The sequence below is a fragment of the Convolutriloba macropyga genome, chromosome 14, assembly GCF_964194025.1.
Source record: "Convolutriloba macropyga chromosome 14, txConMacr16.3, whole genome shotgun sequence".
NCBI classification, from domain to species: domain Eukaryota; kingdom Metazoa; phylum Xenacoelomorpha; order Acoela; family Convolutidae; genus Convolutriloba; species Convolutriloba macropyga.
The window spans coordinates 17173098-17197934 of record NC_134481.1 but is presented as its reverse complement, the minus strand read 5'-3'; the positions used below and the strand labels follow the sequence as shown (position 1 = coordinate 17197934).

The window sequence follows — 24837 nt, the reverse complement described above, 5'->3', positions numbered from 1 at the left end:
GCCTAGATCTTACATATTTTTCGTTGACTTTAGCCGAGATCTTACATAATTTCAACGTATTCAACGCATTTATCATGTGAGGAGTACTGGGAAAAAATTTTGCACTATAAAAGAGCACTAAAAAGTGTTTTATTTTGCTGACTTCGCTTTTCTCACCTGTGAAGTATCGGGTTCGAAACAGTGAAAAAATTGAATTTTTGAAAACAAACTTGAAAAACTTTTGAATTCATAAAGTGGTCTGAAATGGTATTCAAAAAGTTCAACATTAAATTTGTAAGATCTACGCCAAAAATCAACGCTAAATATGTAAGATCTACGCCAAAATTCAACGCAAAATTATGTAAGACTGGCGTTGAATGCGTTGAATTTATGTAAGATCTACGCTAAATTCAACGCTAAATATGTAAGATCTACGCTAAAATTCAACGTTAAATATGTAAGATCTACACCAAATTTCAACGCGAAATATGTAAGATTGGTGTTGAAAGCGTTGAATTTATGTAAAATCTACGCTAAATTCAACGCTAAATATGTAAGATCTACGCTACAATTCAACGCTAAATATTTAAGATCTACGCCAAATTTCAACGCAAAATATATAAGATTGGCGTTGAATGCGTTGAATTTATGTAAGTTCTACGCTAAATTCAACGCTAAATATGTAAGATCTACGCTAAAATTCAACGCTAATTATGTAAGATCTATGCTAATATTCAACGCTAAATATGTAAGATCTACGCCAAATTTGAACGCAAAATTATGTAAGATTAGCGTTGAATGCGTTGAATTTATGTATGATCTACGCTAAATTCAACGCTAAATATGTAAGATCTACGCTAAAATTCAACGCTAATTATGTAAGATCAACGCCAAAATTCAACGCAAAATATGTAAGATTGGCCTTGATTGCGTTGAATTTATGTAAGATTTACGCTAAATTCAACGCTAAATATGTAAGATCTACGCTAAAATTCAACGCTAAATATGTAAGATCTACGCCAAAATTCAACGCAAAATTATGTAAGATTGGCGTTGAATGCGTTGAATTTATGTAAGATCTACACTCAAGCGTAGATCTTACATAAATTCAACGCATCCAACGCCAATCTTACATAATTTTGCGTTTTTTAGCGTTGACACCTCGGCCCGGGAAGAGCGTATAGTTTATGCCATATATGTAGCCGGCGCTTCCGAGGGTCAAAAATGCAATTCTGCTGGAGGAGTTCAAACGCTGTTAGGAAAATTACAACAACCGCTTGTAGATTAAATGCTTTTCAGACAAAATCCAAGAATAGGCATCTAAAGCAGACGTCATAAATATGTTCAAGTAATTTTTCTCGATTCCATGAGCGCAAATCACCTTGTAGAACTTCATACATGGGTTGGGTTGTCTACGTTAGTTCAGTAAAAATGAAAGGGAGACTAGGAACTTGAAACCAGCTCTACTGTTCTATTGTTCAGCCGGTTATGGCCGACCGATATTTTATGCGGAGAGATGCCAAAATGATATGCTAGAAAACCTCTAGAAAAACTGAATCAATTGTTGACATTTTCCTTTCAACTTTATCGTTTCTTTAAGTCAAATTGATGCTCAAAATGAATTTCTGAAAAATTTTTGATTTTCTTACATTTTTGAACTTTTCACGCTTTGTATGTTTATTTTATCAGCATTATGTATTATATTATGTATACTTTTTAAAAAGTTGTTTTTATGAAACCGATTCAACGAATTCGGTAATGTGAAGCATTCTACAAATTCAACGCAGATTTAGTAACCAGGCTAAAAAATACAAAGTTTTTTCAGAAATTCATAAAATTCAATCAAAAAGTCTATAGTACTGAAAACGTATTTGCTATTTCAACTGTTTGCGGCTGTTAAATTTTTATTAATTATCATTAACTTTGCAAAACTCAAATATTTTAGTAAAACTTCCACTATCCAAAACCGAAAAGAAGAACAAAGTTTTTGGAAAAAGGATTTCAAAGTTTTTTTCCATAAATTGAATAGAAGCTCAAGAAAACTATTGTATCAGTTGTCTTGCTGATATTGAGACTGAAATATTTTTCACGAAATTCGGCCTCCTTGTTTTTTTTATACTTACATATTCTTTGTTTCGTTTATACTTACGCAATCTATCTTTCTATGGATTTTTAAATATTTACCTCAAATTTTTTATATTTTTAAAACTTGTATTAATTACTTGAGTTACTAATTTACTAGAATCTCAGACAGGGATAGCTGAACAGAGCTTTTTAGACCTTCTTTTAAATTTTTTCTAACACAAGGAGTTTGTATTGTATGGTGCGCGTCCTTTTGCACGAGAATTTTCTTAAAAAATTTTTCAATGATTTTGAGATTCCAGAGGCTACAAACAGACAATGCCCATTCAGCATTAAGTTTCATTTTAGTTCAAAATTTAACATCAAAAGTCTGTTAAGATCTTAGTGCGCTGAAGTTGCTGGAGAGGCCAAAAACTAAAGTAAAAATATGATTTCCGACACTCTTTGAGCTCAAAAATGTGCATTTTTTTCTTATATACTTTTGCTGCTTTGGTTTTTGCGGTCTTAGTTGAATAGCATCTAACTTAAAATTGAATAAAGTTCAAGGACTTTTTATGCAAACAGATTTGTAATGTCTGTTTTTGAGATGTACGGTTTGGTAATGACAAATTACATAAAACTCATAGCGATGGTCGCAATTTTTGCAAGTTCTGGCCAACAATTTTGTCGATTTTTTACGACGATTTTTTATTCTCTAAGGGGCCAATTAAATTACTTTAATTTGGGAATGAGTTAATGGTTAGTTTTCAGCGGTGCAAAGGAATGACAAAGAATGTAGACAATCACGCTGTTTTTAACATTATTTAATCGTGCTCCTCACAAAATGCCTGTTGTATCCCAATTAGATTTTTCCGAGCTTGTCAACTAGTGTTAGAACAGATTTTGTCAAAAAAAATGGTTTACATTACTTGAGTGTCAGAATAATTATACATTTCAGCAGTGAACTTTTCCTTTTTTAAGTTCATATACTCACGCCTATCTTTCTGATAATGAAACAGGTCTCCTCTGTTCGTGTATATAGGTCTAAAATACTGCTTGTGCGGAAACAAGCGCCAGCGGCTTTAACCGAATCTTGAAACTCTTTCTCTCTCCGTGAAGCTGTCTGTGTAAGGATGCGCTCTTACTTAACCATAGCTTCAGGTTGACCATAACCTGACCAATGTTGGCTGCAATGATGGTACCACGTGAAAGTTTCAGAGGCAAAAAAGTGGCCATCGTCACCAAAAAAAGAGTAATGATGCTCATGAAAAGAACAGTCTGAAGTGGGGAATGATAAGAAAAGGGGCAGCTGAGAACAGGCCGCTGTGGCCTAATGCTGTTCCGCTGCGATTACACAGAAACAAATTATTTTATTTTTTATTTTCTTAATATGTTCTTTTACAGTTTTTACTGTCTTCGCCTACTTCGGTTGTTCCCCTATATTTCAAGCGAGATTTTTAAAGTCTTTAGCTGTACGCTTTGTTCAAATTTGATGGTTAAATTTAGTATTGAATCCCCGAATTTTAAAAGAGTATACAATTAGAATTCTTTTGTTATTTTTTTTCTCTTTTTGTATAACTGTTATTTTTTAACTGATTTCAAAATCATTCACATTCAAAATCAGCGCTTGTTCTTTCCTGTGAGAACAATTTGGTCTTTTTTGACTGATTTGACTCTCAAAATGAATTTCAATATCTCAAATTTATTTTTTTTTACTTTAATTGGAGAGTCAATTGGAGTTCAATTGATGATATCTTAAACTAATGGAAGGTCCCTTGTGGATATTTTCACTGTAAATGCGATTGAATCAAATCCAGACTCTTCTTTATTTGTATTTTGAGATTACATGGGTGTCAGGTTATGGCCCCAATTTTCTTGCAACCTGCCAGCTATGTTGATTTGTTTGTTCTTTTTAAATTTTATTTCTTGCATTTCCGAGGGAGATTGAACTTTTTTGAAAGCTGTTTTTTTAAAACACATTGCCGAGTCTCCGGGTCTCCTTAATTGACCATAGATTCCTGCTGCAAAATTTTATGCACTTGATCTAGCTTGTAACGTCAAGCGAAAAAATGTCAAAAATCGGCAACTAACTGTCCGAAGTTTTGGTTATGATCACTTGCAAATCGCTGTTATCTTTTCTCAGCTCAAGACCGCTTTTTGCAAAATCACTGATCGATTTTGTAATTGAAAATATTTTTTTTTCTTTATCATAATAAAGCGTATTTTCTTATTTAAAATATGGCTTTTATCGTTTTTTGCGTTTTTTGTTTGTGTTTCACGACCAGTCGTACGAACGGGGCCTTTATAACTCATTCGCGTGTACACAACTTATGTTTTGAACTTTAATACAAAATGTCAGAAGTTTTAAAAAGTTATTACAAGTTGGTAGAGAAAGGTACAACGTAAAGATATATACAAGACACTGACGAACTTTACACATATGCTAATACGAATTCGCTCAACACAAAAGCTGGCCACGAACAGCTGCAGTGATTGTTTGAATGTTTGAGTTTAAAGAAACAGCCATCAACGCACAGTCATAACTTAGAATTGGTTATTTCTTCAGTTATAACGACGTAATACTCACTCTAAACATAGCCTTTTCTTTTGTCATAACTCAGCAAATATAGTTACCAATTTAGTACGACAATTGGTTTGAACCCGCTTAACAAGAGCGAAACCACCCAAGTTTAAATACTTATTCTTTCGCTCAAAAGTTGCATCAAACAGAATTCAAACATTTGAATGATAGCTGACAACGAACAAGAGAACGTCAAATATATAGCTCTTTCAAGCCTTTTCTGTAAAGAAAGGAACCTGATTGAACCGAATTATCCAAATTGCAACCACCCAACATTAAAGTCTCATTTCATGTCAAAACTTAGTATTTATTTGTAACTTCAATTTAATTTCTCTCGGCTTGAATTTGCGTTTACTCTCACTTTTCGCCTGGGAAAAGCTTTTGTTTGTTTCTTTACGTTGTTTACATTTTGAGAAAGGTATTTTAGGAAGTATTATTGTCAGGAAACCCTAGTTACAGTCCCAAGCCATGACGGGCAACAGTAAGAAACATAACAAGAAAGACGGCGGGCGGAAATCAAATCTGGGCGAAATCACGATGGTGCACGGCCACCACGTTTACGACAGGGTTGATTTGAGTCCTGTCAAAATTGAGCTTGACAAATCACACCAGCCGGTGACCAAAGTTATTTACGACAGAAAAATCTTCAATTTCAGAATCCGCGTTTTCCCGTTGCTGAGCAACCCGGATGAGCAAGCCCCGTGTTTTACCTTGTTGAGAAATTATGACGACTTTACAGAACTTGATAGCCATTTGCACACCTGTCCTGATAACATCCCTGATTGCGAGGGGGTTCTTCTAAAACGTGAATTCTCCCAACTTGCAAATTTACAAAATCTCCCAAACCCTAATTCTGACGACAGTGTTTCATACATATCAATTCGAGACGAATTCGCCGTTTACATATCTAGACTTCAACAAATGATTACAGATTACCCAAGAGATTTTATGAAATGTAACGAGGTTCTCAACTGGTTTTGTTTGGATAACATGGGAAGGCAGATTACGGTTATCCAGGATGAAATCAATCAACCCGGGGCATACACTGGTCAGTGTGTGAAGGAATACGTCGCCCAGTGTCAGGACGAACTGTCAATGAAGCCTGGAGACCCAATTACGGTGCTCAAGATTTGCAAGCCATCCGAATCGGGGTGGTGGTATGGCAAGAACAAATTTAACGTAGGTAGCTTGGATTTTTTTTGCAAGATTGCATCCTTTTTCGAGGTATCACTGGAGTTGAAGATTTACACATGGAAAGTTATACCTACGCCATCATACCAAATGCCCTAAAAACCCAGTAATCCGATTACAAATTAGTATTTACTACTTCAAGCATGTTTTATCATACTTATGAGGATAATTTGGTCTCATATTTAGTTATGTGATAGTTTCTTATGAAATTCCACAGGTTCCTGAGGCATATTCATTGCCCGCGAGGCATGAACTAATTTAACATTTAAACCGCCTGTAAGGAGAACAAAACTCATATACTGCAATCTAGGAAACGGAGGTTTCAAAAAAGTTTGACATTAACTCTTAGGAAACGAATTTGTCAAATGAAAACGGAGAAAATTGAATGGTTTCTCACTATAGGAAAATATTTGTTCAACAGAGAAGTCAAAATTTGAGTCAGGTCGACATGAGGCACTGAAGAAAGTTCTAATCAGTTTCTTGAATAGTTTGCCATAATCCAAGAATGTTCAGAATCACGTTTTCTTCGTTTGATCTACACCTTTATGTAAATGAAAACTAACTAGTGTGCTCCGACATTATCGATACTGACGCCATGCAAGAAAGATATCGCCAAGAAGCTTAACACACCATCCGCCCGGTTGTGTACGATGAAACCAACTCAAAATACTCACTCGTCGCTGCTCGTTTAACGTTTTTGTTGGCATTAAGTGGTGCGATTATGAAAAATTATTTTCTGCAAAGATTTAATTCAAGTTGGTGAAGTCAGGATCCCGATTAAGCAAAAGTGACCAACAGATACTTCAAGACGATCTCGAAAAAGGGTACTTTATCAAATAAACAGATCGGACTAAGGGGAAATGCTTTGGAAGAATGACATCAACCTCACTTCCCGGCTTTAAACTTGAACGGATGGGAAAAGTGAGGAGGGTTTCGAATGGTGCTTCAGCGTTTCAACGTATACTTTTTGAAAAAAACGTGTTGGCCACTGGTCCACACATGTTGCGGAGATTAAAGCAGACCCTGAAAAGTTTTTGAGTATCCATTCGCTGTTTCGGAAAACATTGAGGGTATTTTCTTGAAAGTAGGTATCTTGCTATAATATCAGACGGTTTTGCGGTTTTTTTTTGTTGTGGGAACAATCCTTAATAAACGTTTCATTATTATACCAGGCAATAATTCGATGGAAAGATTTCCCCAGCTTATGACAACTATGCTATGCTGCGAAAAATTAAATTGACCTAGTCACATTTTCCGGACTTTGCGCGGCCAGTCTACAAAACTGTTGAAACAGATGACCACTCAGACTCTACGGAGTCATCAAAAACAGATCTCAATGGCCGCGGGATTTGATCAAACGGTTGTTGTTCGAGCACAACTAATATAATCAGCATTATGCCTGAGTTCCATGAAGAGTATGGGGACAAATCGCTGAAACACGGTAAATAATGGTGATAAATTAATTGCTTCCGAGGAGGATTCAAAATATGATGTTTGAAGTTCGATGTTGTATCATGTAAACGGGGAAACTTGGTTATCAATCGCAAAACAACGTGTGATATCTCAAAGTGTGTAAAATAATAGTCTGTTTCCCTATTTCAACTGTGATCATAACTGGCCTGACACTCCTTTTAGCAAGACAACTTGACTACCACTCAGAGATCTGACGTGCTCCTTATCAGAACTGGGATGACACACTACCTGTCAAGATGATTGACTGTTTTTCCTCTTGGAGATTTTTCCTCTGTTTTTCCTCAGAATTACTGAAAAGCAGAATAATTTTGAAGCTTTTTGTTGTTTTTTGGCACTTGGATTTTCAATCTTTTGTTGACAGTTTACAGAAAGTGTTAAGCTCAGTTGTGTATCCCGAGCTTTTTGATTTATGCACCACCGACGGTCAGTCAACCGAACTCATTTTTGTCATCGGAAGCAATCAAGTAGCTATGATGAAAATGTTCTATATGAGAACTTGATCTTCAAGCGGTTTTGTTAGCATTTCATTTCAGAGACAAATATTTAATGGTTGCGATCTTTTTCGAATGGCTATGTGTAACCCTTATGTACTTCTGAGCCACTCCGCATACTGCTTATGCCACGAAAAACGGTTTATACACAAGAGTTTAGCGCAGCAGGAATTACAGCTGCAGATTCGTTCCAAAGTGAACTTGTGCGACTACAAAAATTAACAAAAAAATTAATAAAAGTACTTTTTGTGAGGAAGAATCTTATAAATCATCAGAAGTATGGTGATTGTGTTTGCGCGCTTTTCGAAGAGAAGTGTTCTGTACTGGAGTCACTTTCAATACATTTCAGTTTTTTGCCGAAAACTAAACGCGAGGCCAATACATCCGATGTTGGCTAATCTTGCGACCAAATGTCTTATCATGACAACCCCGCCAATTACGATTAATGATCTCAATTAGTCCCGTCCATGTTACAGGAAAATTTATCAGTCTTCTAAACAGATGTTATTTCGCAATAAGTTTTCTCATGGCCAATAGTTCATGTCAAGGTTGCTAGCTCAATGGATCAGAAATTATGCACTACGGTTATGGAATGTTCAACTGATTGTCATCTAATGCCATTGATGATATGCTCTGACAAAAGCACTAAAGTTGCTAGTACAGGGAAATGAATGTTGCTGCGTCTTCTCAGTATGATCAGACCGATAATTACATGGAAACTGGGACCGAAAGTATTAAAGTGGAAACTCTTTTTGGCTGCGAAATCGCAACCACGGACCGGCTCATAGACAATGAAATCACAACCACTCTTTATTTAAGTGAACATATTTTAAAAACAACCTGTTATTGAGGCTTGTTTGTGCCGATGCCAACAAATTAGAAGCGTTTAAAACAATTGAATATTTTAGGTAGTCTCAGTTCTTGTTTTGTTTCATGCGTTAAATCGTCATTTCAAATGGAAAACGCTATCTGATGAAACCATGAAAACTGGTGATTTCAGGACTTGTTTCAATAATCGGCAATGGCTTCCGAAGGCGCTACCAGCAACTTGTTTCCGTTTTTATTGTACATTAGATTAGCGATGGTACCGCACGGTCCACTGACTTGGTGACAGGATCCTTTTCGTGAACAAGACCGTTTTTAATCTAATACCAGACTTTGAATTTTCACTTTTTGGTGCCTAGAGATGTTGCTAACACAAATGCGTGTACCTAATTTAAAGGAATACACCACCTGGGCGTTCATGCAGATCGTTCAGAAACAGATATAAGCGAGAATTTACTTCACATTGTCCCCTCCAGAACTAACTCATTATTCATGGAGAATCTTAGAGGTAATAAAAATTATGCTTTTTGTACTATTCCCAACATGAAAAGGGCTTCAGACACTTTTGGCAGACATATTTGAAAGCTGTCGGATCCATTCTTGCGTTTGAATTTCACGTTTGAGTTTTAAAGTTCCTATGAGTTTTTGTGCGAATAGTGCGTAATGAAAAAGTTTTGTGCTGAAACAGGATTTTGTGTCTTCAGCTAAACTCTGTTTAGATACACGGTTGATTTCTAAAGCTTGGTTTTGAAATCTACGTCATTTGGTTGAGATCATCACTCTTCAATCAAGTTGGAGAACGGTTTCCTAAAGAGAGCAGACAGTGGGAAGTAGAAAATTTTGCGCCGGAAAAAAATCAGATATTACAATTTTAAGGGTTGTTGTAGTTCAACTTTTCTTCAAAGCTCTTAGGACTCTCCAAAAAGAGTGCTGACATATTTTAGGATTAGTTGGATGGAAAAAAAGTGCTGAAATTATTTCGGAACTGCGGATACTTGAACAGAACTATTACTTTCGCTGAATTTTTTAAAAAATTGTTAGCCAGTTAGTTTGAGCTTCAAAACACACTACAAATTTGCTAGGAAATGCTATACAGCTAGTCCATTGTCGATATGAGAGGCACTCATACAAAGGAAAGTGACACATGTCGAACAATACCCTAAAAGTGTCAGAAGTATGATCAATTCTAACATTTTGTTCTGGCATTGCCTTTATCACAATTTTGTACATTCTATTGATTTTAAATGGCCTCTACTAAAATTAAAACAGCTGAAAATCCACTGAATGTTTTCTCAGCTACTTTTCTTTTGAAAAACAACCACATCCTTGTGTAATTTCAGGGCTACTTTATCAACAATTTTATCTAGAAACAGAAAGCAACACTGAAAAGTTTTTGTCTAATGGGGTTGGACGTCAAAACTCCCAAAACATCATTGTAAAACGCAAGATCCATTGTCAATTTTTCACGTAGCAACTGCTTCTCCGTTTTTCGACGTCGTAAGGTGTTCCGTACAAGTTGCTTGGTACTTTTTTTTCTCGTTTCGCAGAAATGGTGAGCTTCGGCTGCCCAATTCTTTTAGCTACCCGTACCGATCTCCCAAGTTGAAATCTGTACTAGGCAAGTCTAAATGCACGTCTTACGTCGTTTTCAGTACGGGGCAAGTCTTAGCACAAGTTTTACATCTGTGACAAGTCATTACCAAGACTTCGGGAACACTTGCAAGTTGTTTGCAACTATAACACATCTTTAAAAAAGAATTCAATTGAAACTTTTGAATGTTGAAAGAAGTGCCCAAATTTCGGGGTTAATTTTTACTCGCTTTCCCAGGCTCCTTTGAAAACATCCCACAAAAATTCAAAACTGTCAACTAGCTCCCCGTGGGTTAAGAGGAGCCCATATTAATGACTTAGACTTGCCAAGTCTTGATCAGGAGTTGGATTTAAATTTGTAAGTTTTGTTGACCAAGACATGAACAAGACTGACAAGTGTAAAAAATGACTTGATCACAGCTCTGAGTCAGCACTGATATTAGATTTGCACTTAGACCTGCCTAGTACCGATTTGGACTTTTCATTTGGTCCGGATGTCTTCTTGAACTATAGAGAAATCCCATGTTATAGGAATCACTGATTTCGTAGAGTGTCCTAATAAAAAATAACCTCTATGTATGCGTTTGCATTTTGTTACAGAAGGCGATCAAAATCAGTTTGAAGTTGCTTGTCATAGAATCCTGTCTCAAAAATGGGTTGGTAATTTTAGTCTAACACAATCATAAATAATACTCAATTGCTACAACAATACAAAAGTTTTGTTAAAGTTTTCCTGTGTTGAAGATTGTTATTCAAGTTTTCATTCTAATGAAACAACAATGAGCTAAAAATGAATTGCTACGTTTATGAATTGAGCAAGTTGGTTGATCTGATAATTCAGCGCAGACAATCTATAAATAGAATTAAAGCCCATACTTTAGAGTTCATTAATTTCACAAAAGGTTAAAAAAATAAAATTGAAAACAAAGATAGGCTTTGCTAGAAAAAACCGTTCATTTCTGTAATGCAGAGCCAGAGAATATTTTAATTAGCGGATATCAAAATTTTTAAGCAAATTATTGTTGAAACAAACTTTTGATTTTGTTCCTTGCGTTTGCGGGATCAGGATATCTTATATAATAGCTGCAATGACTGGACCAACTTTATTCTATGTGTTCTGTTTTGAATAATGGTTAAATGGAGCCCACCTCTTTATCTGTTTAAATCGAAATTGAGGAGACCAGTGGTACAGTAGTTTTTTTAATTAAAAACTTTTTTGACAACAACCAAACTATTTATTAATAATCATCTCTAAATACAAACAAAAAATTCTACGTTTTAGGCAAAATCACTTAATTGTTTTTTCAAAAAGGGTTTTCAAATGTTTGTTACGTTCCGCTTCAAATTGAAATTAGATTTTTAAGAGAAATTAATATTCTATTGTTTCACAGTTCATGCAAATTTAACAAAAACTTCATTTACCAAGAGTAATCAATTGGATCATCAAGTAGAAAACTAGCTCTTTTCCTTAAGAAACAGTTAAAATGCAGTACCAAGCAATTGTATCTTTTAATTGAGCGCGCCTAAATTTAAAGTCTGTAAAATTATTTTTTTTGTATAATTCCGAAAATATGGTTCACAAAAACAACTAGATTTCATTGCATTGTATGGTACCTATTTGTTTTCTTTGCTCCAGTAGAGAATTAGCCAGTTAGAGAATTATTTAAGCGGAAATATGTGACTGGAGCAAGTAAAACAAAAAGGTACCATATGCAATGAAATCTCGATTTTTTTGTAAAACATTTTATCGGAATTTTACTTATGAATTGAGCAAGTTTATTGAATTGGTAATTTAACTAGGGTCAATAAACAATAATAATAGATTCAATACGAGCGTCTGCCGGTACCGGAAAAAATAAGCTGCAAAAAATGTGCTTGAAATATTTTTTGGTGAAATTTAACCGACTTCAAAAATCTATATTACGTACTCGGTTGCTCACCCCGGGTCGAGGTTTTGTCAGAAAATAATGTAAGATTAGCGGTGAAAAGCGGTGAAAAACAACTTTTTTCACTGCAAAGCGCCCGCATCTTTTATCGTTGAATGCGCTGAAAGCGGTGGATTTTTGTAAGAATTGCGTTGAAATTTGCGGCGAAAAATTTTTTTTCACAGCATTCACCGGAATTCTTACAAAAAAAAACGGCCGTAGAAGGGTTCGAACCTCTACCTCATGCGCGTCAACAACTTTTTTTTTCACCGCATTCTGCGGTGAAAAAGAGAAGTTTTTTTTTCACCGCATTCTGCTGGTAGCGGTGAAAATTTTTTTCACCGCATTCTGCTGGTAGCGGTGAAAAATTTTTTTTCACCACATTCTGCTGGTAGTGGTAAAAATTTTTTTTTCACCGGATCCTGCTTGTAGCGGTGAAAATTTTTCTTTCACCGCTTAAGCGCTGAAAAAATATTTTTCACCGCTCAAAGTTTTTTTTCACCGCATTCATCGCATTGAACGCAAATCTTACACTTTTACTCAAATTCACCTTAAATCTTACATCTTTTAGCAATTTTTAGCGGTGACACCTCGACCCGGGACTTAAAAAGCGAGAAACAAGAAGACACTTTTGCAAACTAACAAAAATAAATGCAAAAAGTACAATGGATCAAATTATTACGGATTATAATGAGAGCTTTCAGATTAGTACTTAAGTATTTAATTGATCTTGTTTTTTTGGTCTATTATCAATAAAACTCACCAGATAATGATTCAGACCAATTGAAGATTAACCCGTGAAAAACAGTGACAATCCTATTTGGAGCTATTTGCCGCAGAATCTATTCTTGAACTTCTCGTTTACTTTTAATCTCTTTAAATTTCTTGACATGTTTAGTTATGTCACGAGTTATAGCAAAAAGTATGCAAAATTTAGCCATGTTGAAATAATTATTTGGTTTAAAATTATGGAATACTTGAGAATTGAAGTGAGCCGTTATCACCCTCACTTTAATTCAAAAGTAAAAGAAACCTTTCTGGCAAATTCGGAAGTCCCAATCACATCTACTTTTTCATCTTAAAAGAAGACTACTATGATAATTATACATTTTATAGTAAAATGGTCACTGATCAGACCATATCAGACCTTTTCCAGACCTCTGTTCAGACAAAAGGGCGCTAAATTTGCTGTTCATTTTTAAAATTCGGGGAATGCCCGAGTTGGGCCAGAGTTGGGCCTGATCCGAGGTAGTTTAGGCCTTGGGCCTCTACTTGGGAAGCAACACCCAAGTGCTGATAAGCAGAACGATAAATAGTTCTCACTCAAATATGAAGATAATTTTTGATTTGGTTTAGGTGGGCTATTTTCCCTTCGATTGCATCAAACTAATCGCAACTGAGGGAGACAAAAAAGAACTATTAGAATCATTCGCACCTAGACTCAGTGAAGTCGGCAAGAAACACGGGAAGAAAATTGTAACCCTCAAGGAACTCCTCGAGAAACGACCCAACCAGGAGGAACTACGCAGGAAAAAGATTCTAAAAGACCCTCCGCCCCCGAAACCCCTCAATTTCTACATCGAGGAACTCGAACGGACACCCTGGGTTGTCGAAGTGTGTATCAAGTTCATAAATAAGTACGGAATTACAAGTGGCGTGTATCGAAAACCAGGCAGTATTGTTAATGTCGAACTTTTACGTCAGCTATTTTCTCGGGGCAAGGTGCGCGTAACAGCCGACGAGTTGATAGCGTACGCAGAGATCAAAAATGATCAGTATTGCGTAGCGTCATACCTCAAAGGCTTCTTCCGAGATCTCAAAGATCCACTTATTTTGACCGAAGTGTTCGAGAAATGTGAGAATGCCAGAAACAACTTTTCGCAAATGAATGATAGAAAAGAAGCTTATATTGAGGCCTTGCAATGTTTGCCGCAAGATCACTGGAACACATTGAAACTGTTGATGACGCATTTATACGAATTGTCCAAGGAAGATCATATCACAAATATGAATGCCGAGAACTTGGCCAGAATTTGGACATCAAATCTGGTCAAGAGGCAACCAGGAACTGGGTTCCTAATGCCCTCGGGTGATTTAGACGCCATAGCGTTAATGAAAGCCAACGTTTGCCAAGATGGTGATATTATCGCCGACCTTATAAAAATGGTGCCTCAGATTTTTGGATACCAGAAACCGATTCCGAACATCGAGAAGTTCCTCAATTCTAAGCGACAGTTCAAGCTCAAATATATAGGACCCGGTATGCTAATAAGAAGTAATACCGATTATGATTTGACTACTGATTATGACGATGTTTCTTTTTCAGACGGATTGAGTAGAAGAATGACAGTCGATTCGATCCAAACTGGGACTAGCTCACCTTCAGGAAAAGGTTTGAACCGACGTCGGTCAAGCTCACTTCGGCTCAGAAAACCAACCCGCGATCGCAATCTTAACGAGGTCGACGAAACCGATGAGAAAGAAAACAAACTACGAAACCAATTAGCCGACTTGAGTCTCGGCGACGAAAAAGAAAATCTGACAGCTGCGAAGAAATCGTTTGCCAGTGACGTCAGCGAAACGCGATCGACTGGAAGTTTTGGCTACGATTTCAAGACTCAGATTCAAATTTGTCCGATTTCAATAATAAAAGCGGACCAAACAGTTCTCGCGACAACCCCGACACGCGTTGATGTCGAGCCCAGTGAGAGTCCCAAACAGCACGTGTTAAAGTCAAATTCTTCGGCGCGGAATTCGGCTACAAGCGACGAAATTGCGCAAGGTACTGCTAAGCAGCAGCGATTGACAGTAAATTCTCAACAGTTTTGACAAACTATTCAAACATGAGAAATTTCTTCAAACTATATTTTTACTTCACCCATAATAAATGCCCAAGGTTTCAAGTTTATTTAATATGTTCTTATTATATATGCTCTTCTCATATTAGTAACCACATTTCCATAATTAATTAGATCTCATTACGCTGTTTTAAGTTAAGATTCAGGTTTTGAACAGACATTACAGCTCATTTATTGATCCGAAAAGCTCGAGTAATACCACGATTCAGAGCAAAAAATCAGTGATGTATTTCGATTAAGAACGGGTGCTTTATACTGAAGAGCTCTATGCTCAGCTCAGTCACTATTAATGAATGAAAACTTTAGGAATGTAACATAACACTGAACAAAACTCATTGTCTTGAATCACAGAAACTTTTAGATTTCAGTTTGAAATTAAATATGTTCTTCACAAAACTGACATATTGAAAATGGAACAAATGACACAATTAAACATAACATTGCAATATTGAAATTCAAATAAATAGGAAACAGTGAGGAAGCTATGAATTGGACAAAAATTCAAATTTTCGACAACCGTGAAAAAAGATGATCAAAATAAGCTTAATTATTGATTACTGATGAAGCTCTGCTTCATTGCTCACTTTGCTTGTCTATAAATTCTTGAATCTATATGAAGTAAAATTGTCGTTAAAAAATGGCCTTTCCAAGGACTTTGTCAGGGCAGGTTGTAATTGTTTGTTACTGTTTTGATAAGACCTGGACCGCTCTTTTCGCGTTAAACATTTCCCGACCGGCTTGAACTCTTTTCATCGAAAAATCTCGACGTTTTCAGTGGAAATTGTCAAAAATGTTAAAATCTATTATAATATTGATTCGGTAAAAGTTGACAAAATTGATGAAGTCTGCAGGTTTTTCACCCTGTTACACCAACAACCCTATTCTCACAAAAAATGAGTACTCCCTGGGTGACTGGTCCCATCAAGGCTCAAATTTGTGTTTTCCTTACCAGAATATGATCAATGTTGGTGATACTCTCGAATGTTTTTGATATATGAGCGAGCTGCCATCATATTTGGCAAGTATTGTCCTCTTTGACGATAACATTACTGTCCATTAGTAATTGTTCAATTTCCGTGCTCAATTTGTCCACAGCTCCAATGACGACAAGTGATCGACACTTTAGTTCTTCCATAACTGGCAAAGCATTCTGTCGATGACACTCTAATTTCGTGTCAATGTGCTATTCTCTGCTGATGATGGCTTTGAATGGGTTTTTGATAATGAAGTATTCGGGTAATACACGAAGGGATCGTTGAGAGCGCTCCTGGAGGAGAGAAATGAGGATGACCACAGTTTAGGTGAGAACAACTGTGAAGGCCCTGGATGATAATTTGGTCGCCACAGATATTCTACATAGTTGGAGCTTCATGCACTTCACTGCGATTCCTTTAGTCCACTAAAATGAACGGTCTCGGTGTAATATTGTAAACACTCGTTGTTATTGAGGCTCGCAAAATCATTAATGAAGTTGTTGCACACTGCACATTGAAAAAATTTTCTTTTTTCGGGTTTCACTCAGGCTTTTATGAGTGCTGTTGAATTATCACTATAGATCTCTTTGCTTATACGGCTTTAAATCTCTTCAGGTTAGGGGTGAAGTTGCCTAAGGTTAGGGTTTTCAATGGCCCCAAGTCCATTGCTTTTGAAGTAAAATAAAATAATATGACTGCTTTTGATTTATGTAGTTGATACAACAGATGTTTGTATGGATGGTCCATGAAAGCTTTGCCTGTGATACGGAGGTCTATATATTTAATTATCCGTATTATGGACAGATCTTCTTGTGGTCTAGCGTATGAGGACATCAATTTGTATGAAGGACAGTAGGTTGCAGAAAATGCTGGGGACACCTCCGAGAATCTCTGAAAATTAGGGTTGCAGAAAAAGTGCCCATGGGGTCTACTGTGCAAGTTACTGCATTGACTCCCTTGGCTTAGTAAAAAAAACTAGCAGAGGCGTTTTATGAATTTTTATAGGGAAACAATTGTCCACATTGTATTTTCATTACGACAAACAACTAGGAAGATGTGTTCTCCCTCGAGGAATGGAGCCAGGCTGAGAAGTTGCGTGCTCCTGTTAACGCGTTTGCTGCATGCGTCCATTGGTAGACTTAATGTTATGTTTTGTGAGGCTTTTGTCGATCAACCAATTTTTAACAGCGAAAGTTGCAGACATGTTTATTTTTTGTTCTTTTTGTTGACTTGTTTGTTTTTCTTTCACGTTAAAAGAAGGCCAGTTGCCTGCACTGAGAGGTTTTCTGTTACACGTTTTTCCAATTGATGATAACCATTCCTCAAGATTTTTGATTACACTTCTACTAGGTTTTGTTTCTTTGAGAACTTTTTTTCTTATATCGGCTTACAACGGCTGAACATCTGATGATGCTTGTCTGGTGTTGGATGAACACAGCTGGATGACGAAACCAAGTCTGTCGGTTTTGCTTGGCTTTCCTTGGTTATTTGCTGACTTTGTGTCATATTGTTTTCTCGATGGTTTCCTCAGGATGTGTGCTATAGGAAAAGAAAAGGCCCTGGTGCAAAACCTTCTTTTTGTGTGCTACTGAAAGGAAGCAGAGGTTTAGTACAAAATCTGTTGGCTGCTGTGAGACTGCATCAGCTGTTGCATTTTATCTTCTTCAACAAGATAGTTAGGAGACACGACAATTGACGGAAGCCACGATGTTCACGAGGTGGAAGCTGATTATCTCTGGAAAGAGACGCGTATTCAACATTTCGTATTCAAGACCTAATGTTTTAAAATTATTTGGGGTTTTGTCTTGCGTTTTAGTTGCTGTCTTGCAGTGACTGAATATTTTGACTTAGGTAAAAACCTCTCCAACAAATGCATTGATGACTATTTGTGATGATTTCCGGTATCCCTGTCTTTTCACTTAGGCGGTTTTTAAGTTAAATGGTTTCATCAATTTTACTTCCATTAACGCTTCAGATGAAATTTCAGAAAAATCTACCCTCCAATCAGTAAAAAAAATTTCCGCCACAGATGTAGATTCAGTAATTGGTCTACTGGAACTCCTCCTGACGCACAATAGGCTATGTTTGGTTGTGGGAACAATTTTTAAAAAATTTGGCACTGAATTTTGTTGCATCGGCCAGCAACGAAAGTCTTTCAATCTTTTGGAACCTCTTTGATCCGTTAGCATAAAGACTATGAGCTTATAAATCTTCTGCAACAGCTTGAAAAATTGTGCTCCTGAAGGCGCTGCACCGACTTCAGAACGTGTACCACCAAAAGTTTTGATTTCTAAAACGCTTGTTGGATGTTAGCATGTGAGTGTGCAATCGGTATATCATTTGCTGTCTCATAAAGACAACGGCTGCGTATGCTCCCAACGAATTGAACTCAACGAAATCACAGCAATATCATGTATGAACGTTTTGAGATTTGTTCAGTTGTCAACTTTAGTTAACACTTACGTTACATAAGTTTAACTCTTATAAGCGCTAATAAGCCTTATCTATATGTTTCTACAGCACTTTTTAAAATATACAAAGATCAACACTAGAGATTGAGCGCTGTATCGAATCTACGCTTAGAAACGCAATAATTACGGGTAAAGTTTTATCTGCGGTTTACAAATTTTGTCTGCGGTTTAAACAACTGTTCGAAAATGCAGCAATCATTTTTTTTACATTTACAGTTTTATGCAGATATCAATCTTGGTTCAAACTGCCATTTCCTAAATTAATGTTCTGGATATCAAATGAACATTTTCAAAACTACACATCGGGGGACAAATTTTGCAATATTTTTTTAAAAAAAATATAACATAACCGCAAATGTTCCGCCATTAGCTTTGATTTTGTAACATAGTGATCTAACTTTCAAAATACATCAGAAGCAACACTATCAAAAATGACCTTAGCACTACAAATTTTTCTTCAATTTCTATTATTCCTTAGTTTGAAGTAGCGCTGCTGCCGTACATTTTGTTGACCCCACATCATTTAAAAGTAGAACAGTTTTTATTTGTACATTCCCTTTTTTTCAAAATGGTTCCAAGCGCGAATTTGTTTTCTGTCAATTCTTTTGGCCAAATTGACAGCCGAAATTTGTTACAAAAATGAAAATTTAACAATTTAAGAATTTCATGAGTTAAGAGGCAAGGCTGATCAAAAAATTGTTATCCAATGGCGGCAAATCTGTTTTTAAAACGGAACAGAAGAAAATTTCTCCAAATTATGAAGTACATATCTTTAATTAGGAATTATATATTATTGTTGTTTTATTTGTGAAATATGATGACTGTATTGATACATTTTTCAATTCGACGAAAAGGGTGATGACTCAGAATAGAATTTTACCACAAAACAGGACAGGGATAAGGATTGAGAGAATTTTCGCCGCTAAAACTATGAGTTGTTTCTTCATTCAACGGACAGATCAACATACGTCTCCCTTCGGTGAATATAAATTAACCAATATTTACCAAAGAAACTGAACTTGACGTATAACTTATAATCCTACTTATACAAAATATATCGAAAAATTGGACATATTCTTGGATTAACATCTTGCGAATTATATCGTCTACGTACTGCTTTTTTTCAATAATAATGCCACGTCTTTTTTAAATAATCTTTAAATCAGAAATGACTAGAAGAATACAGTATAACATCCTCTAGGATCTGAACTCAAGAGAGTTGTTCCTGCATTCAACGTACAGATCATCTTACAGCTCTTTTCGGTAAAAATTAATTTTTATAAATAATTTTGCCAAAGAAACCGAAAAAAGTGTTTAACTTATACTCCAACTTATGCAAAAATCATGAAAATTTGACCAATCCTTGGAATAATGTCTTGCAAATTATACCATCTACATACTATTGATTTTCCAATGATGCCACGTTTTTCCTAAATACTTTTCCTGACAAAGTTGACTAGAGGAATAAAAGTATAACATCCTCTAGGATCTTAACTTAATCAGATATATCTCTATCATATAAATTTTTTCATAAAAAGTGGTTCAATGAGAAGTTTTTGGGCGCTAAGGAAAACCTATGGTACCTTTTGTTAAATTGTATTTTAATCAAATACAATTATCTTACCAGTACTTTTTTTATCATGGAGTGATTTTAAAATATCAATTGGTTTGCTTACATCTGATATTCCGTCATGTTTGTGAATTGTAATATTGCTTGGTAAAAACCAATTGGTTAGTTGCTACTCTATTTGAAATCCTAGAGAAACACATTTTTGTTACAGAAAAAGGAACAGGACATGTCAGGACTCGACCAAAAATGTGAAACAGGAACTTCTCTGGAGACAATAAAAAAACAATATTTTACTAAGTTGAGCTTGAATTTGTGAAAAAGTTTTTATATTAGTTTTGACGGACTTTGACATAATAATGTACGATAATCGTTACAATCGTTGATAAAAAAATCTTGGCAAAACATTTTTGCATGGTTTTGAAATGAACATTTTGATTTGACAGTTCCGGACTCAACGCAATCACAATATTATCGTGTAAGAAAATTTGAAATTTGTCTAACTTGTCGACTTTGATAAACACTTACCTTACCTAATTTTAACTCTTCTAAGCGCTACTAAGTCTTATCTATATATTTATAAAACACTTTTCAAAATAAAAAACCAACTCTAGAGTTTGAGCATTGAATCAAAACTACAATTAGAAGCGCAAAAGTTACGGTCGAAAAGAGGATTTCTCTGCGGCATGAATAACAGTTTGAAAATAAGGCAATCCTTTTTTAATTTTACACTTTCATGCAATTCTCAATCATGATCCGAACTGTGCATTTTTAAAAGTGATACCCGCATATCAAATGAACAACGTTTTCAAAGCTAAAATTCGGGAGACAAAGTTTTTTTTAGTAAGTTTACACTTTTTGCAAAAATTCCGCCATTTCCACCATTAGCTTTGATTTGTATCACAGTGATCTAAATTTTAATATACGTCAGAAGCAACACTATCAAAAATGGCTTTAGCACTACAATGTTTTTTTTTTCAATTTAAAATAACCCTTAGTTTGAAGTAGCGCTAATGCTTTACATTTTTTGACACCACATCATTTAAAAGTAGAACAGTTTTTATTTTTACCTTCACATTCTTTTAAAAATGGTTTAAAGCCCGAATTTGTTTTCTGTCAGTTCTGTTGGCCAAATTGAAAGCAGAAACTTGTTACATAATTGTAAATTAAACGATTCAAGGATTTCATGAGTTAAGAGGCAAGGTTGATCAAAAAATTGTTATCCAATAGCGGCAAATCTGTTTGTAAAACGGAACAAAACAAAAGTTCTCCAAATTATGAAGTACATATCATTAATTAGGAATTACTTATTATTGGTGTTTTTTTGTGAAATATGATGACTGTAATGATACAGCTGTCAATTCAATGAAAAGGGTGTTGACTCAGAATAGAGTTTTACCACAAAACAGGAAACGGATAAAGATTGACAGAATTTTCACAGTCAAAACTATGAGTTTTTCCTTCATTCAACGGACAGATCAACTTACGGCTCCCTTCGGTGAACATAAATTAACCGATATTTACCAAAGGAAATGAAATTGAAGTATAATTTATACCCAATATACACAAAATTTTTCGAAAAACTTGACAAGTCCTTGGATTAACATCTTGCGAATTATATCGTCTACGTACTGCTGATTTTTCAATAAAATTACCACGTCTTTCTTATAAAAATTTTTACAAGATTACAATATGACATCCTCTAGGGTCTGAACCCAATAGAGTTGTTCCTGCAATCAGCGTACAGATCAAATTACAGCTCCCTTCGGTGAAAAAATTTTTTTATATATATTTTTGTCAAAGAAGCTGAAAATGGCGTTTAATACTTCAACCTATACAATAGTCATCAAAATTTGACCAATGCTTAGCTAATGTCTTGCGAATTATATCATCTACGTACTGCTGAAATTCCAATGATGCTACGTTATTATTAATTGCTTCTCTTATCAAAAATGGTTCATAAATACAAGTATAACATCTTCTAGGATTTCAACTCAATCAGATGTATCTCTATCATGTAAATTTTTTCACAAAAGATTGTTCAATAAGAAGTTTTTGGGCGCTAAGGAAAATCTATGGTACTATTTGTTAAACTGTAATTTAAAAAGATACAATTATCTCACCAATACTTTTACTATCATGGAGTGGTTTTAAAATATCAATTGGTTTGCTTACATTCGATATTCCGTCATTTCTGTGAATTGTAATATTACTTGGTAAAGGCCAATTGTTTAGTTGGAACTCCTTTTGAAATCCAAGAAATACACACTTTTGTTACAGAAAAAGGAACAGGATATGTCAAGACTTGACAAATATGTGAAACAAGAACTTCTCCGGAGACTATCAAAAAACAACATTTTACAGAGCTGATTATGAAACTGGTGAAAAAGTTTTATATTAGTTTTGACGAAGAAACTATACGGCCCACGCCGAAATCTTGACACAATGAGGTAAGATAATCGTTAAAAGCGTTGATGGAAAAAATCTCGGCGAAACATTCTTGCATGGTTTTGAAATGAACATTTTGATTTGACAGTTCCTGACTCAACGCAATTACAATATAATCGTGTAAGAAAATTTCAAATTTGTCTATTTTGTCGACTTTGATAAACACTTACCTCACCTAATTTTAACTCTTCTAAGCGCTACTAAGTCTCGCTATATATTTATGAAACACCTTTCAAAATATAAAAAAAAATCAACTCTAGAGTTTGAGCGTTGAATCAAAACTACAATTAGAAGCGCAGAATTTATGGTTGAAAACAGGATTTCTCTGCAGCATGAATAACAGTTTGAAAATAAGGCAATCCTTTTTTAATTTTACACTTTTATGCAATTCTCAATCAAGATCCGAACTGTGCATTTTGAAAAGTGATACCCGGATATCGAATGAACAACGTTTTCAAAGCTAAAATTCGGGAGACAAGGTTTTTTTTAGTAAGTTTAAACTTTTTGCAAAAATTCCGCCATTTCCACCATTAGCTTTGATTTTGTATCACAGTGATCTAATTTTTAATATACGTCAGAAGCAACACTATCAAAAATGGCCTTAGCACTACAATGTTTTTTTCAATTTAAAATAACCCTTAGTTTGAAGTAGCGCTAATGCTTTACATTTTTTGACACCACATCATTTAAAAGTAGAACAGTTTTTATTTGTACCTTCCCATTCTTTTAAAAATGGTTTAAAGCCCGAATTTGTTTTCTGTCAGTTCTGTTGGCCAAATTGAAAGCAGAAATTTGTTACATAATTGTAAATTAAACGATTCAAGGATTTCATGAGTTAAGAGGCAAGGTTGATCAAAAAATTGTTATCCAATAGCGGCAAATCTGTTTGTAAAACGGAACAAAACAAAAGTTCTCCAAATTATGAAGTACATATCATTAATTAGGAATTACTTATTATTGTTGTTTTTTTTTGTGAAATATGATGACTGTAATGATACAGCTGTCAATTCAATGAAAAGGGTGTTGACTCAGAATAGAGTTTTACCACAAAACAGGAAACGGATAAAGATTGACAGAATTTTCACAGTCAAAACTATGAGTTTTTCCTTCATTCAGCGGACAGATTAACTTACGGCTCCCTTCGGTGAACATAAATTAACCGATATTTACCAAAGGAAATGAAATTGAAGTATAATTTATACCCCAATATACACAAAATTTTTCGAAAAACTTGACAAGTCCTTGGATTAACATCTTGCGAATTATATCGTCTACGTACTGCTGATTTTTCAATAAAATTACCACGTCTTTCTTAAAAAAATTTTTAATCAGAATTGACTACAAGATTACAATATGACATCCTCTAGGGTCTGAACCCAATAGAGTTGTTCCTGCAATCAGCGTGCAGATCAAATTACAGCTCCTTTCGGTGAAAAAATTTTTTTACATATATTTTTGTCAAAGAAGCTGAAAATGGCGTTTAATACTTCAACCTATACAATAATCATCAAAATGTTAGGAGACAATGATTTTTAGTAAACTTTTAGTAAACTCTTTTTGCAGAAATTCCGCCTCTTCCGCGATTGACTTTGATTTTGAAACAGTCAATTATTTTTTTTATTTCAGACGCAACACTATCCAAAATGACCTGGAAAGAATATGTTTTCTTTCAATTTGTGATAATCATTATTTTGAAATGGTGCTGCAGCTGTACATTTTGTTGACCCACATCCTTTAATTTTACAACAATTTTTTTGTTTACAGTTCCACTTTTTTTCAAATTGGTTAAAATTTTAGAAATATTTTTTGTCAATTCTGTAGGCCAAACTGACGTAAAAATTTTGACAAAAGAATATAAAGTTAACGGTTTTATGATATAAAGAGTTAAGAGGTATATATTACGAATTATATATAAAAAACTTATAAAGTATATATTATCTTTGCTTTTCACTGTGACAACTGTTGACTATAGTGCTACATCTGGCATTCCGACGAAAACGGACTTGGCTGAGATTAGAGTTTTACCGCAAAAACAGGACCAAGAGAAGAGTTGACAGAAATTTTCACAGTTAAAATTATGAGCTGTTTCTACATTCAACGTACAGATCAACTTACGGCTCCTTTCGGTGAAAAAAATTGACAGATATTTGCCAAAGAAAATGAAATTGACGTATAACTTACTCGCCTGCTTACACAAAATTTTTCGAAAAATTTGACAAATCTTTGGATTAACATCTTGCGAATTATATCGTCTACGTGCTGCTGATTTTTCAATAAAAATGCCACGTTTTTCTGAAATAAATTTTTAATCAGTAATGACTAGAGGAATACAGAATAACATCCTCTAGGATCTGAACTCAATAGAGTTGTTCCTGCATTCAACGTATAGATCAACTTACAGCT

At 35.1% G+C, this 24837-nt stretch overlaps 1 protein-coding gene across 2 annotated transcripts; it reads left to right on the top strand.

Annotated features, from left to right (window-relative positions):
- Positions 1-4478: 4478 nt before the first annotated feature.
- On the top strand, positions 4479-15097 carry LOC142352789 (rho GTPase-activating protein 32-like). 2 transcript variants are annotated; one of them, XM_075404898.1, is made up of 3 exons: positions 4479-5800; positions 13473-14376; positions 14443-15097. In XM_075404898.1, exons 1-3 carry the CDS (start codon positions 5090-5092, stop codon positions 14943-14945), a joined length of 2118 nt encoding a protein of 705 aa, XP_075261013.1. In that variant the 5' UTR covers positions 4479-5089; the 3' UTR covers positions 14946-15097. The 2 variants fall into 2 exon arrangements, with proteins under 2 accessions (XP_075261013.1, XP_075261012.1); XM_075404897.1 differs by having other exon boundaries at positions 13473-15097.
- The last annotated feature ends 9740 nt before the right edge of the window (positions 15098-24837 follow it).

Excerpts from the sequence above, each read along its gene's own strand:
- LOC142352789 (XM_075404897.1), top strand. The coding sequence starts at position 5,090 with ATGACGGGCAACAGTAAGAAACATAACAAGAAAGACGGCGGGCGGAAA. Across the intron at positions 5,801-13,472 it reads ATGGCAAGAACAAATTTAAC|GTGGGCTATTTTCCCTTCGA; the intron begins GTAGGTAGCTTG and ends GATTTGGTTTAG.